The sequence below is a fragment of the Exophiala viscosa genome (genome assembly GCF_022695815.1).
Source record: "Exophiala viscosa unplaced genomic scaffold EDD37scaffold_6, whole genome shotgun sequence".
NCBI classification, from domain to species: Eukaryota; Fungi; Ascomycota; class Eurotiomycetes; order Chaetothyriales; family Herpotrichiellaceae; genus Exophiala; species Exophiala viscosa.
This window is the reverse complement of record NW_026944358.1, coordinates 1,214,984-1,229,848: the sequence shown is the minus strand read 5'-3', so window position 1 is coordinate 1,229,848 and position 14,865 is coordinate 1,214,984. Positions and strand designations below refer to the sequence as shown.

Here is a 14,865-nt window from a genome sequence, read left to right as displayed (position 1 = left end):
AACGATCGTTGAAGCTGGTGGCTCAGTGCTAATCGTTGATGTCGTGATGTCCATATCGCGACTCGCATCTGGCATGGAAGGTTAGGCTCTGGCTTGGTTGATCACCGGAATGTTGTCAGTGGGAAGAGCCTACCTGTAGTCTGGGGCAAACGGTCATTGTCGCGAGTTTCATTGCTGCTCTTCTTGAAATGCTCCATGTCAAAGGTAAAGATAAGTCGGCTCAGGTGAGTCTCCGCAAAAGTTCAACACTGATGGAAAGGGACTTGCAAGAGTCCTAGAGTAAGAGTCTTTGGGGGCACAGTTCTCACGTTTGCAATTCGCCTTTACAAGATTTCAGCTTCGTCTAACTAGAAGAGATGCCGAGAGGCTAGAACGACCTCTTTCGACACAGTTCACCCTTTCATGGAATCAATGTTCGGAGCTGAGAAAAAGACGGTCAGCCACGGCCAAATGACCTAAGTTACTGCCATGATTATCTGTAGCCATCTAACGAGGCCCACCGATGCGCTAGCTGAATTGAGGGATAACACAGTTGCCGAATGGCATCCGCCCGCGCGCCGTGTGGTACAAAGACTATTGCAGAGGCTTGAGAAGCAGACGGCGTGCTGATGCTGTTACTATTTTCCATAGTCAATAGAGACAAGCGCCCCACTTAGCTGGGCCTTGATGGCTTCCCAGTGGTAGAGCTGTACTTGCTGTTCATGACCATCGTAGCACGCATTCTCTACTTCTACAAATGGAGGTTCAGGTAGCCATGAAGCCTAGCCAAAAGTTACTAGTGTTTCTCGCGTAATGTGTGAGCGAAGGCTCTCGTCTACCCTACGCGGCGACGAGGAGATCCGCGGCTGGCTTTAATGGTAGCCAAAGGTACCTAGTGCTGAAGTCGTGCGAGGTTGAGGGACGTCGTCTGGTCTCGGCGCGGTGTATTTCAGGTGCGAGGATTGCTCTAGCGGCAAGCGCGGCCTAGGCGGTGGCTTGAAATACAATTTACAAGTCTGTTATTGCCATAACAAGCAATATGTATTATATTACATGATGATTACACCAAAAAAGTCCCCCGGAAATGTCCTAGCTGGGATCTGCGGGGTGGACGGCAAATGAGGCGACGAGTAATTGGGGTCGGCATGCCACGAACGAGGAAAAAAGCTCTCTCGTATTCTCGGCCTGACGGTGTCATGCAGGATACGTTGACTTGGGTGGGTGGTCGGGTGTGAGTGGACACACTGCGCAGGCCAGGGGACATGCCAATCGGGAAATCCTGCCCTCGCATTCGTCCCGCGCGACTAGCTTCTTTATGCGGAGAAGTCAACGTCAACATCATACTTGATTCAGAATGTGACCCATACTTCACTCAGAACAGAAAGCTGATCTAGGTCCAGAATTATGCGCCGGGACGCTATCGGGCTGTTCAAAAATGTCCTTGAACCCCAGCCAGCAAGGGTGATGGGCTTCGCAAGCCCAAACGGGGAACACGAGCTTGAATGACCTTTGAACACGGGTCTTGGCGCCTCTTGTTGCGAGAGTGCCTGCCGACAGAAGTACCTTCTTCTGCACTATTGAAAAACATCCTCGGTGTAGCACGACTCGCGCGCCTTATCTTGCGTTCAAGATGGGACGAGGCTTGAGCTCACTGAAACCTGACGAGTGCTCTTGTTCCGCTTTGAGACATTTCTTCTCTTCGAACCAACGTTCGCTTCGTCGATTCCGTTCAGCACAGCCTGCATGCCAGCCCTTCGCGGAAAGAGAATCCTCACCATGGCAGCTAGTGGACATTGCAATTCTAACCGACACGAACTGTTCATCTATGACTGACCTGGGCTTTTCGCATCATATGACAATATCTCTTTCGACCGATGGTCCCACTAAATTTGAAGGAATTGTCGAAACCAACACCGCTGAATTGGGTGCGTTACGTCCCATCCAAGCCAATAATAGGATACAATAGTGGAATACTGACTGGGTCCCGTGTCGTCCGGTTATTGCTCTTTGGCCAGATTCGCACATCAGAGGCTTGCCCGTACTTGTGGCCACCACTTCGGGATAATGGTATTGAAGGCAACGAATCTACATCGCCGATGCGAGGTCCCTGCTCTGGCTGGCTGGATGGTACAGTAAGTGAACGCCACGCGGACAGTTCTTTGGAGGACAATGGCATAGCTTGATAACGCTATTTGGCATGATTTTGTTACTCTCCGAGCAACAGTCTGCCACCCGCCCATGCTGCTGTCGATGCTTTGAATGGCAAATTATTCACTCATCAGTGAACGGCGCCCCTGATTCGGACCATGAGTTCACACAAGGTAAACATGCGTCATGTAGTATTATATCGTAGTAAAGTCATACACTCAGAAAGTCCAAACAAAAGCATCTTCCCCCAAGTCAGGACAATAACTCGTGAAATGTAGCAGCCGTACTAGGTGTTTGACTCTTCATGTGTAACAAGAATCTGTGAAACATTGCCATCATGTACGGGGCAAAGAACAGAGATCCTCCAATTCCATAACATACAGGAACCAAATAAACAGGCTACAAAAGTTATGGACAGTAAGTCACCACCTGCACTCCTCCCTGTAGCACTTCCAACACTCCAAGATCCAAAGACACCTGCTTCAATGCGACCACGATTATATCAAACATTTCCAAGCTTTCCTTGTTCCACTCTGTATGCTCATCAAGCCGTGGCACGTAAGGGAGATCTTGCTCCTTGACCAAGGGGTCGACGAAAGTGACATGCGCTTCCCATTGGTCCAGGAGACGCTGTATGAGTGAAACAGCTGGAGAGTGCGAAAGTCCAGATTGCCCACGCTTGAATCCTACTCCTACGACGAGGACGCGTGGGGCATGTTTCGAGAATTCTCCCCCAGTCTTGGACTTGAGGAAAGCTTCCATCAACTCATCGCACAGGCGCGAAGGACGAGACCACATACGCTCTGTCGCGAGCCGTAAAACCGGAAAAGTGCTGTTACTCAACAGGTAATATGGGTTGACGGGGATGCAGTGGCCTCCGACGCCCAGTCCCGGTGTGTACGGCATGTACCCAAAAGGCTTGCTAGCCGCCGCTTTGCAGACTTCGTAGGGGTCGATACCATGGGCAATGCAGGCATCGGCCATTTCATTCGCATAAGCAATGCAGACCATACGCTGGCAATTCTCATACAGTTTGGTCATCTCTGCAACTTCAGGGCTCGATACGGGGATGACAGAGGCGAACACTTTGGAGTAGAGACGCGTAATGCTGTCGAGGGAGCCGTAGCTTATGTCGTCGAGGCCTGAGATAACCTTGGGGATGTCTGTGAATCCGGGAATAGCACGACCCGGATCAACGCGTTCCGGCGACATACCACCACGCAGACCCTGGACGACCATCAAATCCGTCAGGAGTCGGCGTGTCATACCCACCGCAACCGAGGATTCAATGACAATGGTAGCCTTGGGTCGAGCATAGAGTCCCACGGTGTAGACTGCAGCTCGCAGATGGGATGTGTCGATTCTTTTGTCTGGGTGGAGGATTGTTGGGACGGCAAGCAAGAAATGGGTTGCATCAGCCAGCTGGGTAGGGTTGGTGGTACAAGTAATGGATGGGAAAGCCTTCAGCGTTTGAGCGACAGTGTTTATCCTTTTTTCAGAGATGTCGAATGCGATGACTCTGTAGTGCTCCGCAAAGGCGGTCACGAGTTGAATACCAACATATCCAACACCAATGACGGCGACTAGTGCTGGTTCATCCTCATTGACTGGCGTGGATGATGTTGATCGAGGGCTGCTGAAGTAGGCCTCCGGTGGAGGTGTGTCTGCCGTCAAAGGGTCGCTGGAAGACATCCACACATCTTGAGGTCTGTTCAGGTCGAAAGGGAAAAAGGCCTCATGATTCGAGGACACTCTTGGACTGTCGGTGAAAGAACCATGGTCGTCGGTTTGATATTGCGAAGAATCACAGCTCAAGCTCTGAACAAACCTCCTATCCGCTATCTGGCTTGGCAAAGCCTGCTGGAGAAGCATGGTTGGAAGATCAGGGTATACAAGGGCAGAATATGGTATGGAGAGAAGAGAACACTCTTACGACTGGGACCGAGCTCTAGCAAGAAGAATATATACTTACGAGAATGTTTGAGATGAGGGCAGCTCGGTCATGCATTCTGTGATCGCTTCCCGATCACAAAGAGGTCTTGTGGTGCAAATCCTGTACAGCGACAGCGGTGTCTTGGACTCGAGACCTTCATCGTGTTCAGAACTTTAACCGGTGGATGTTGCAGCTGAATGGAGCTGAACAAATTCAGCGGTAGCAGACAGGTTGTCGCCGGAAACGGAAGGAAGTCTTTGCTCGTCTGTTGCTCCCGAGCTCGAAAGCAGGGAGGGACCCTTCCTGCCAGTACCTGCAAGACGTGTGGGCTGGCCACAGATTCCACCAGTCGAGAATTGGCTTGAGGTTCAAGTTCAACCTGTGCCGAAGTCTCCCTTACTTGCATCTAGGTGACCCAGGCAATCTAATCGACATAGTGATCGGTTGCAATTCCTTCTTCCACCTTGCTGTCATGAAACTACAGATTATTTGCCAAGCCAAGGCGTTCATCTAGCCTCTGGACGTCTGCTGCAACCCGTATCAATGTATACCTGTCTCCCAGGATGTCTCGTACTGGAATGGTAATGTTGTAGCCATGTAGCATGCCTTTTGTGGACGCGACGTTTCTGTTGCTAAAAGGGGACTAGTCGAGAGACTTAGAGAGGGTCTCAAACAAGAAAACACAAGAAAACAAGCATGACAAAGGTAGAATGACGGGACACGATACTCAAGCCTTGCACTAAGCAAACTAACTTCCCCGACATGAAATGTATGCTGTTTCGTTCCTGGTAATGTATTGTCACATACAGCAGCAACCCCTGTATCCTAACAGCGTCAAGTGCCAAGTATATGCCTAAAGCCGTTAAACTCTTGGCATTAGACCAAGGCACAGTATCCACACAACCCACACCTCAATAAGCTTCCGAGGTATCTGAGGTAGTTGACCTCACAAAATGCCTCGCCGCAGCTAATAATGTGCTTTCCACAGTACACCTAGGTACAGGTGGTAGATTGCTTGAGCTCTTTTGCACCTCCTGGACTTGGGAGGCCATGGTTGTCTGCCACTAACAACACTGCGACCACAAACTATCGACTGAGGCGCACTTAGTCGTGCAAGCGAACACAACACAACAATCAATCATTTGCAGGGTAAGTCGCGTGGAAAGTCGAATTACGAGAAGGCAAGTGAGTCAAGCATAACGAATCCGCTCTGTGTAGCTGTATTCCGGTCTGCTCGCTTGATTCTGTCCAGCGTTGCTTGCCCCCGCCCCCGCCCCCCCCCCTCGCATTACGACCCAATTGAGCCAGACTGCTCATTGTTATCCTGCCGACTATTGGCGCCTCCGTTTCCCATTGCCTTTCCTCCAATAACATGCGGGCTGAAGTATCAATCCGCCCAGCCCGAAGCTGATGTCCTGGAGAGTCAGGGAAGGATGGTAGGTCTACTAACGACTATTTGCAAACCTCGCCTGCCCAGCGGCGGTCTCTTTTATATATCGACTACCTGAATCTTTCAAACTTTGGTGGTTTCTTGCAACTTGCCTGCCTTGATGTGTCCAAATTCTTCTAATTAACCTCGTTCGTCACTACGAGCTTCTGTCGTTGTTTGTCGCTCCACGGCGCCTCCTCCTTCATTCCCGGCTGGACGATCTGGAAACATTGTTTGTTTTAGAGCACTGCCAAGATGACGCTTCTATGGCTTGTTGCTGTGCTTCTTCCGGGCCCATGGTGTGTTCTGGCCCATCCTGGCAATGACCTTTTCCTGCCACTCCGGTCCCGAGCAGTCAGCCCCGATAATACCTGCGGTGGCAGCAATGGCTACACCTGCCCATCCTCCATGCCTTGTTGCTCGAAGTACGGATGGTGTGGCAGCACCGCCGACTACTGCGGTACCGAATGCCAGGCAACGTATGGAACCTGTACCGCCGGCACTATAAGTCCTGATAACACTTGCGGCGGATCCAATGGATATGTTTGCCCTAGCTCGCTTCCATGTTGTTCCCGCTATGGATTCTGTGGTTCAACTAGCGAGTATTGCGCATCTCCAGGTTGCCAACCATCTTATGGGACTTGTTCGGTCGCTGGATCAGCATCAAGCTCAACGGCTATTTCAACCACTTCGTCATCACAGAAATCCTCATCGATAGCTTCGTCTTCCTCATCCACATCAAAGACGACGACAACGAGCTTATCGTCTTCCTCATCCACATCAAAGACGACGACAACGAGCTTATCGTCTTCTCTAAGTTCTTCGCTCTCAAAGGGATCCTCGTCCTCAATAACGTCCTCTTCAAAAACGACTACGTTGGGCCCAGCCTCTTCCTCCTCGTCAAAGACAACTACACTAAGCTCATCGTCTTCCTCTTTGAAGACGACTACATTGAGCTTGTCGTCATCACAAGTATCCTCATCGCTAACCGCTTCCTCCTCAAAGACAAGTACATCGACCTTGTCATCCTCAGTCTCTTCCTCGTTACCGGCGACTTCCTCAACAGCTCGCTCGACTAGCGTCCTATCGTCAACTACTTTCTTGACTTCTCGTTCGACTACAGCTTCACCCTCAACTACCAGTTCTTCTTCTCTCACGTCTTCTGCCAGGAGTGGGACTACTACCTCAACTATATCTTCGTCAGGTTCATCTAAAACGGGCTCATCAACGAGCGCTTCATCAACGAGCGCTTCAACAACGATCTCTTCAACTACGAGCGCTTCAACAACGAGCTCTTCAACTACGAGCTCTTCAACTACGAGCTCTTCAACAACGAGCTCTTCAACTACGAGCTCTTCAACAACGAGCTCTTCAACAACGAGCTCTTCAACAACGAGCTCTTCAACAACGAGCTCTTCAACAACGAGCTCAGCAACAAGTACCGGTGCTACCCAAACTCAGCCAAGCGGTACAATAAGCCCAGACAATAGCTGTGGTGGGAACAACGGTTATATCTGTCCGCCAAATCTCCAATGCTGTTCGAGGTACGGGTGGTGCGGAGTCTCAGACGAGTATTGCACCAATGGATGCCAACCGGAGTTCGGAAACTGCATTACCAGTACAGGAAGTCCGCAGCCCACAACGACAGCAGCTGTGGTCAACGTTCTACGTCCCAAGATTGGCTCTGTTCCCTATGGCTCAGTGATCTACGATTGCGAAGTAGCCGGCGATATTGCAATCACCTTCGATGACGGGCCTTATATCTATACCTCTGATCTTCTGGATCTGCTTTCAAGCAACGGGATCAAGGCGACATTTTTCATTGTTGGCAACCTACACGGTGCGATCGACCAAACTCCAGACTGGACGTCCGTTATCCAGCGCATGAATAGCGAAGGCCACCATATCGCCTCACACACGTGGACTCACCCAGATCTAACAACTCTTTCTTCCGGCGAGAGGAAAGATCAGATGTACCAAAATGAACAGGCGTTCGTGAACATTCTTGGCAAGTTCCCAACCTATATGCGGCCTCCGTATCTTGCATTCGACGATGCATGCCAGCAAGACATGTCGGACCTTGGGTACCATGTGATCTCGACTAACCTGGACACCAAAGATTACGAGAATGACTCGCCTACCCTGATAGTGAATTCGGAGGATACTTTCAATGACACCATCACCCAGAACAGTCCATCCTCTTCCAGCTTCATCGTTCTGAACCATGATATCCACGAACAGACGGTATATACTCTGGCTCAATATGAGATCGATAGAGCTAAAGCCAATGGATATCGGCCCGTTACTGTGGGAGAGTGCTTAGGAGATCCGGCGGGTAATTGGTACCGTGCTGGACCATGAAAAGACTATGGCAACGAACTCGTATCAACAAACGATCCTTATTCCTCGCACGTTATGTAATGAAGATAATTCTTCAATTCCTTTGATACTCGAAAGTCGAGATAAAGTAGCGTTCTTATCTACTGTACATCTCCCCTACAAATATGCAAAGGGCGAGGTCACACCCGGCCAGTCAGTCGCGTTAGGAGAAGGAGTGGTATGGGTATCGAGTGCGTGGTCACAAGTGGGAGGAAGTCTTGAAACCCGAGGAGAGTGCGAAGGGAGAATACAAGAGAGATGTGAAGAGTGGAGAAGGCTTATTGGGCAATAAGCACACAGGGATGGATGTACAATTCAGAGCAAAAGAGATCTTTGGTAACGAGGTGCTTGCTCGCTTATTCTGGCAGACTTCGGCAGCGGTTACGCCGTACTTTAAAGGGTTGGCGGCAATTGAGGAGAGAGCGCTTTCAAACCCCAGCTCAGGCGCTGGAGTGCAGCATAAAAACAGGGAAGCTCTGTACGTCGTGTCACAAGAGGACGTGGAAATGTCACTAGAAGACGCCAGGACTGCCTTCATCATTTCATTATGGCTTGTGATTAGGATATCATCTGAGCTCTTAAGTCCTAGAACTTATATCTATAAACTTTAGGCTACGGTTTCAGGCGACGCGCCTAAAGAAGTCGGTCGATGCGTTCTATCGTCAACCCATATACTGCGACAGAAATGAGAACGTGGACGAAATGGAGACGAGTGGCAGCAGCTGCAGTTGATCAACTCGACGCCCTTCATGACAAGTATGATGCGCGCGTTTCAGAGCTACGCGCTGGAAATGACCAGGCCGACTGTGCAGACCCAAAGAGCAAATTGGCAAGGGAACTTGCCTGTCGTGGAGCCGACGTTGATCGTTTCAGCAGGGGACGTTCCAGCGTGGCCTGTGCTGGCGCTGCTTATCGTCTGGGCCATCAACTGTGTCGTGTTGGGTGTGGTGTTTGGCGCGAGGAGGCGCTGGAGTGAGTGAGACGCTTGGTGGCTTTTCCATGTTTCGCTTCGGTGCGGACTATTCAGAGTTCAGGACCACCACAGCCGATGGACGGACGAGTACAGGGGATTTTGCGGATTGCCATGAGTTGACGCAGATCCCGGGATTCGTTGACGACGCGAGACCCGACGATGCTGTCGGGTATATCATGCTCGTGGAACGATCCAAGGGCGAGGCGATGAGGAGGAAAGGTTATCTCTGACTTTGCTGGCGAGCCAAGTCAAGCCAGATACGAAAAATTGTCGTTGAAGGAAAAGTTCACCAGTTTGATACAGAATATGCCACCTACGTGCGCCCCCACGAATTACCTAAGTTAAGACACTTAATCACCCGCTTAGGGCCACGCTACGTTAGTATGAATTATAACCCCTAGCTCCCAAAATCCTCGCCTCAATTTAGGCCTAGACTAGGTATCAAAGCTTCTTTCATCTTGCTGCTTCCCCGGGCTTCCTGAAAGTCAAATCATTTCATACCGAAGCCTCTTCTCACATCACTACCATTAATGTCTCCACGGTCATTTATCCAAGCCCGTTTCATTGCACGGCGCCACCTATCCTCCCTACAGGGGAGACGATCCTTGTCTAGAGTTGCGCACCGTCCTACAGCCATGTCGAACTTTGATTTTGCGGAGACGGAGCGGCTGTTCCTCGAGAGCCACCACGCTCTGAGTAGACTGAGTCAGCATCTCACGAGAAACTACTGGACCAGTCTCCCTGGAATGCCGGAGTTACGATCGAGGTTTGTCTGGAGCCGTGGTATCATGTTTGGCTGTAAGTCTACCGATCAGCGGCTGAAACGTTGAGAGCTGTCGACCGATGCTCATTCATTGCAGGCATGGCTGCTTCCGGGGTTGTCTTTGGTGCATGGTCTTGGAGTCGAAACCTATTCTCCGTACCCGGTGTGTCCCCACAAAACCAGACATCTCAAAAGCGAATGGGGATGATGAACTGGCTGATGACCAATTTCACGAGCAAGACCGAGGACATCAGGAAAAATCGGTGGTGGACCATGCTGACTGCGGCCTTTAGCCACATTGAGCCTTACCACCTCATGGGAAACTTGTTCGCGTTCAACACCTTCACTCACTACCTGATTCACACGGGCATTACCCCGGTGCACTACGCCGGAGCAATCGTGGGCACGGCGATAATAGGGAATTTAGCGTGGTTGTTCCACCAGGCGCGGAAAGAAAAGGTTAGTGGCCAACCAGCCAGAGCCCTCGGCCTTTCTGGAGTTGTCATGGGGCTGGGTGCAGCTGCATCCTTTGCGGCGCCACGGGCCCAGGTGGCTCTCTTTGGGATTGTTCCAATGCCTATCTGGGCATTCATGGCGGCTTACATTGCTTTCGACACGTACATGGTGGACAGTCCGACGTCTAGAATTGGCCATGCCGCTCACCTCGGTGGCGCTGCTGCCGGAGCGGTCTATTATGGATTGGTACTTCGGGGAAGGTTACCCTTGCAAGGGATCGGAAGGACAAGATGATGATGGTTTCGAATGATGATGAGCTGATATGACGGATGAAGCGACTTGGCCGGCTGAGGGTACGCAACAGGTACTTCGAATCAACCCTCTGGCAGATATGAGATGGTTCTGTTGCATTTCGGGAGAGTGCATTGCACTTTTACGACATGTAGGAGCTATCATGGCGGAAGGTTCTCAGTGCGAAGCCTGAGTAGGGCATTTCCAGCACATGGGAACGATTTCGGGTTGTGTCATAGAGGTTCCAGTGCATAGCTGTTTGCTCCTCGGGTTCTTGGAGTTCTGCTAGATATAAGTTAACGTCAGGAGCTGACTGTACCCGCATTGGTTGTGCTCAAAATGTAAAACCGCTCATACCTCTCCACGCCGGCTCGGTCACTTCTTGGGACTTTCCGAAACTCGCAGAAATTCGACAAGATGTTTCAATGAGAGACATTTGATAACCATATTCCACCAAACTCCGCTGAAAAAGCTGTATACTGTGTCACCTCTTTCTCCCAAAGACATCGACATAGTAGTGCAAAAGGGTGTAGAGAATTGCAGTGTCTGGTTTCGAGCGGTGAAGACGTTTCAGATTCGGATTATCAGGCTCCATCAGTCTCACAATTCTGCCTAGCTGATAGGAGGGTAATCCTGCGAGTTTGTCAATAAGCATCAGTACTTATATAGTATACTATTTAGTCCCTACCAGGTAGAGCACACGCGAAATCCTTCGCCACCGTCCAGGTATTCTCGCTGGTGGGGAGTATTGATTCGACAGGCATACCGGCGTTCTTGATTAGGACTTCCATGCAACGCCAATCGAAACCGGAAATCGAATATTCTATCCAGAGCGATTCTGGATTGAGTCCTTTGTTGATGAGGATCTGTACGATCTGCTTAGATGTCATCGCCTTGCGTGGAGGTTTATCGTGTGGAAGGCCTCGTATTCTCCTAGCTCCTCTAATATCTGCGTCAGTAAACCCCGAACGTTTGAGGTAAGCTTCATACTCGGCGTTAGTAACGCCTTCTTCGTTGATCAGGCAGTCAACGATAACGTTGCCGTTCCCATCACGAACAGTAATCTCGATTGGACATAATGGCAAACCCCGAGCACTGCGCCTTACAGTCTCGAAATCAATAAAAAATATATCCTCAGGGTTCAACTCCTTTCTTTTTGCATACTTCTGTGCCTTTGGTGATAGCTCCAGCGCTATATCCTCAAGGACTCGTTTCAACGAGGTAGGGTCGTCGATCAATGAACCTATTCCTACTCGATGGCGATTGTTGAGGCCAAGATTACGCCCGAAGATATACGGTACCGGAATAGCTGCAACACTCCTTGACATAAGTGACATGACATAGATACAATAGTCGCAGGTGGGTGCTACCGTGAATTGTATGACTGACGGTACAAAGATCAACATTGCCGTGTCGAGATTCAAGGGAATCTTGTCCGCGCATGGAAAGTGGCGTTGAGCGTATGAAAATCCGCTGCAAATTGTGTAGCCGCGGACTTCGATGTCTTCTTGCGGTACTCCTAACACATCATAATTCTGTTTTAGTCGATAGTTTCGGCGTTCTTTGCATAAGTACGAGGAACTGCCTCCAGTATATTGGCGTTGATATTCGACATCATCTGGTAAAGGTATCTCGGGCTGACGAGCTTCACTGATATTCTGCAAATCAAAGTGTAGATTTGATTGGGACCGGGGATTGTGGAGCTTCTGATTGAAGTACTTTTCGAAATGGTTTCGTAGGGACGCATAGTTTATATGCCCCCTGCTCACCGAAACTTCTGAGACAACCGTTCGATTGCATTGAGGGTGACCACATTGAAGAGGGCTACCAACATGGCAGCTCATCCTGTGGCGCTCGAGTCGATTTGGATGAAGATAGCAACAGTACTCGCATCCTTTCTCGGGACACTGCCAAATGCAACTCAGGTGAACGGATAGAATGTGGTTGACCATGCGATATTTGTGATGTCCCGCCGTATAGTCGCAGTTAGGCCACGGGCAACCGAGAAGAATCGGTTGCGGCAGATGGGCTGGGAGCCAAAAGAGAAGGGTGTGCTCGAATCACTCAAGGACGACGAGATTCCTCTTCTGCTGCAAGAGACAGGCGAGTTCAATGGGTACGGCGGTGTTGTAGCATCATAGTTTCATAGCTTTATGAAGTCTGCTTGCACTAGCTATTTCCCTTCCATCGCATCATAAATGTTTGAGAATGTAGAGCATTGCCCGCAATGGTATCTCACAATCTAGATCTAATCTCAGGCGTTTGCGTCTCCACCTCGTCTACCAATTCCACCAGCAAAACACCCTCCGCCACATCTTCACCCTCCTCATTCTCAAGTTCAATAGCCCACTTGACGGTTCCAGCGCGTGGACTACGCACCTCGAGTTCCATCTTCATCTGCTTGACAAAGGCGATGACCTGGTTCTCTTGGACCATGTCGCCTTCTTCGACGAGCACTTCCATCAGCTTGCCGCTCATCGGCAGGACGATGTGTGCCTTGTTGTTCGGATCGCCGCGCTTGTGCGTCGATGCCGTCGCGTCGGCTGATGTCGTTGTGCTGTTTAGCGTGAGTTTGTAGGGCTGCGGTTTCGCGCCGGGTATGGTGTATGACACTTCCGCGACTAGCGCCTCTGGGAACTCGTTGCGCGAGATTCGGTCGATGATCAAGTGATGTGCTGGAGGTTTCGAGGATGAAGGGTCTCCCGGCTCTTCGAGAACCACGGTCCACGCGTTGCCTTTGCGGAATGTCGTGCCCGAATTGCCCAGACTGGACGACTGGTTGCCACCCAAGGATAGCGCAGGTAATGTGCTGTCACGCAGGTTAGTCTCGCTGGCAATTCGCTCTCCAATTTGCACCAAGGTGTCAAGGTTTCGTTCCAACCAGCTTGTATCGGCGTTTCCTGACGCGAATGTTTGGTCCACAAGAATCGCCTTGAGTAGGCTCAGATTGGTTTTGACGCCCACAATCCGGGTCTCATCCAGTGCTCGGCGTGCTTTGATTACACAGTCCTCCCAAGTCGATGCAGTGACGATGATCTTCGCCATCATGTTGTCAAAGTCCGAGCCGACTACACCTCCTCGCGAGAGATGGCTGTCGACCCGGACGCCGTTGCCGCTGGGGAATTGCACGTCCGCGACTTTGCCAATGCTCAAGGAAAATCCGGAAACAGGGTCTTCTGCGCACAATCGCAATTGCATCGAGGCTGCTGGCGGAGTTTCATCCGCTTGTCGTCGCCACTTCGCCGGCCGATCTTGTAAGTCTTCGGAACCTTGCCGTCCCTGCGCAATCAGCAACTGCTGTTTGACAAGGTCAATGCCGGTAATGCTCTCGCTGATGGTATGCTCAACCTGCAGACGCGGGTTGATCTCCAGGAAGAAGAATTTCCCTTGTTCCACGTTGACGAGGTACTCCCATGTTCCAAGACCAAGATACTTCAGTGTCTGCGCCATCCTGACCGCTGAGGCGATCACCTCGGTTATGACCTTCCGATTATGCACGGGAGCAGGTGCGACTTCGACAATCTTCTGGAACCGCCGCTGCACGCTACAGTCTCGTTCCCAGAGATGCTCGACCCCACCCTTGCCGTCGCCGAGAACTTGGATCTCGATGTGCTTGTAGCCGTCTATGGCTGCTTGTTCGGCGAATACTGTGCGGCTAGGTGACTCGCTGATACATCTCTGCACGGCGTTCTCCAGGGCATCCTCACTTCTTATTAGCCGAATGCCACGTCCTCCACCACCGTCAACGGCTTTGATCATTAAGGGGTACCCAATCTGGCTGGCAAACTGCCCTACTTCACTAACCGAGCCAGTCGGTCGGCTCATGGCTTTGAGAACAGGCACATCACATTCAGCAGCTAGTGCTTTGGCCTTGAGCTTGTCGCCGGTCCGCTCTAGCACTTCCCAGCCCGGCCCGATGACGAGACAATCGGCCTCTGTCCACATGCGTCGACTGAATTCCGGATTTTCGCTGAGGAAACCGTACCCAGGATGAACGGCGTCGATCTGGTTTTGCTTGACCACGCTAATCAGATAGTCGATGTTCATGTACGACGACGGCCCGGGCGCTTTGATAGCATGATGTGGTCGGCCTAGCGACACATGTGTGCTGTCATTCTCTGTGTACAATGCGAACGTCGTCGGAGGTTGTGGTAGTTCATGGCATGCTTGTAGAATGCGGATAGCTATTTCGCCGCGGTTTGCAATGAGGAGGCGTGAGATGGGTCGTTGTGGATGTGGCATATTGGTTGTCGCGTTTCTCCTGTGCGCAACAGTTTTGAGAATGTTTCTAGACTATGATCGATCACATTCTCTGAATGAATTGGAAGCAACAAATGATTCCTGATTTAGTGATATTGCGACAGCATATTTAGATAACCGCGGACCGTGGTCGGTTACAAGGTACGTTTGGGAGGTTCCCAACTTGGATGAACCGAGGCTGTAAATCTTCCGCCCAAATGTGGGGGAGATACAGTACATGCTTCGGACTTCCCCAGACTTGACGATCTTGCATT

The 14,865-nt window shown here is 50.8% G+C and overlaps 5 protein-coding genes across 5 annotated transcripts; 2 read left to right on the top strand and 3 right to left on the bottom strand.

Annotated features, from left to right (window-relative positions):
- Positions 1-2,535: 2,535 nt before the first annotated feature.
- On the bottom strand, positions 2,536-3,999 carry EDD37DRAFT_666551 (polysaccharide biosynthesis protein vipA/tviB; the record flags this gene model as incomplete). Its single annotated transcript, XM_062819276.1, has 1 exon — positions 2,536-3,999. The coding sequence occupies one exon, from the start codon at positions 3,997-3,999 to the stop codon at positions 2,536-2,538; it is 1,464 nt and encodes a 487-aa protein (XP_062669730.1).
- Positions 4,000-5,744: 1,745 nt separating this feature from the next.
- Positions 5,745-8,117, top strand: EDD37DRAFT_592170 (uncharacterized protein; the record flags this gene model as incomplete). The annotated part of the gene is made up of 3 exons (XM_062814528.1): positions 5,745-5,968; positions 6,044-6,181; positions 6,968-8,117. The coding sequence occupies 3 exons, from the start codon at positions 5,745-5,747 to the stop codon at positions 7,848-7,850; spliced, it is 1,245 nt and encodes a 414-aa protein (XP_062669729.1). The 3' UTR covers positions 7,851-8,117.
- Positions 8,118-9,235: 1,118 nt separating this feature from the next.
- On the top strand, positions 9,236-10,715 carry EDD37DRAFT_632718 (uncharacterized protein). Its single transcript, XM_062816749.1, has 2 exons — positions 9,236-9,639; positions 9,702-10,715. Exons 1-2 carry the CDS (start codon positions 9,372-9,374, stop codon positions 10,352-10,354), a joined length of 921 nt encoding a protein of 306 aa, XP_062669728.1. The 5' UTR covers positions 9,236-9,371; the 3' UTR covers positions 10,355-10,715.
- Positions 10,716-10,990: 275 nt separating this feature from the next.
- EDD37DRAFT_695168 (uncharacterized protein) lies at positions 10,991-12,195 on the bottom strand (the record flags this gene model as incomplete). The annotated part of the gene is made up of 1 exon (XM_062820097.1): positions 10,991-12,195. One exon carries the CDS (start codon positions 12,193-12,195, stop codon positions 11,029-11,031), a length of 1,167 nt encoding a protein of 388 aa, XP_062669727.1. The 3' UTR covers positions 10,991-11,028.
- A 297-nt stretch (positions 12,196-12,492) lies between these two features.
- Positions 12,493-14,839, bottom strand: EDD37DRAFT_632714 (carbamoyl-phosphate synthase L chain, ATP binding domain-containing protein). Its single transcript, XM_062816748.1, has one exon. It carries the CDS (start codon positions 14,591-14,593, stop codon positions 12,587-12,589), a length of 2,007 nt encoding a protein of 668 aa, XP_062669726.1. The 5' UTR covers positions 14,594-14,839; the 3' UTR covers positions 12,493-12,586.
- Positions 14,840-14,865: the final 26 nt, after the last annotated feature.

What these genes read in the sequence shown, in the direction of transcription:
- EDD37DRAFT_632718 (XM_062816749.1), top strand. Translation starts at nt 9,372, where the DNA reads ATGTCTCCACGGTCATTTATCCAAGCCCGTTTCATTGCACGGCGCCAC. An exon ending in CCGTGGTATCATGTTTGGCT is followed by an intron (nt 9,640 to 9,701) that starts GTAAGTCTACCG and finishes CATTCATTGCAG; the next exon opens with GCATGGCTGCTTCCGGGGTT.
- EDD37DRAFT_632714 (XM_062816748.1), bottom strand. Translation starts at nt 14,593, where the DNA reads ATGCCACATCCACAACGACCCATCTCACGCCTCCTCATTGCAAACCGC.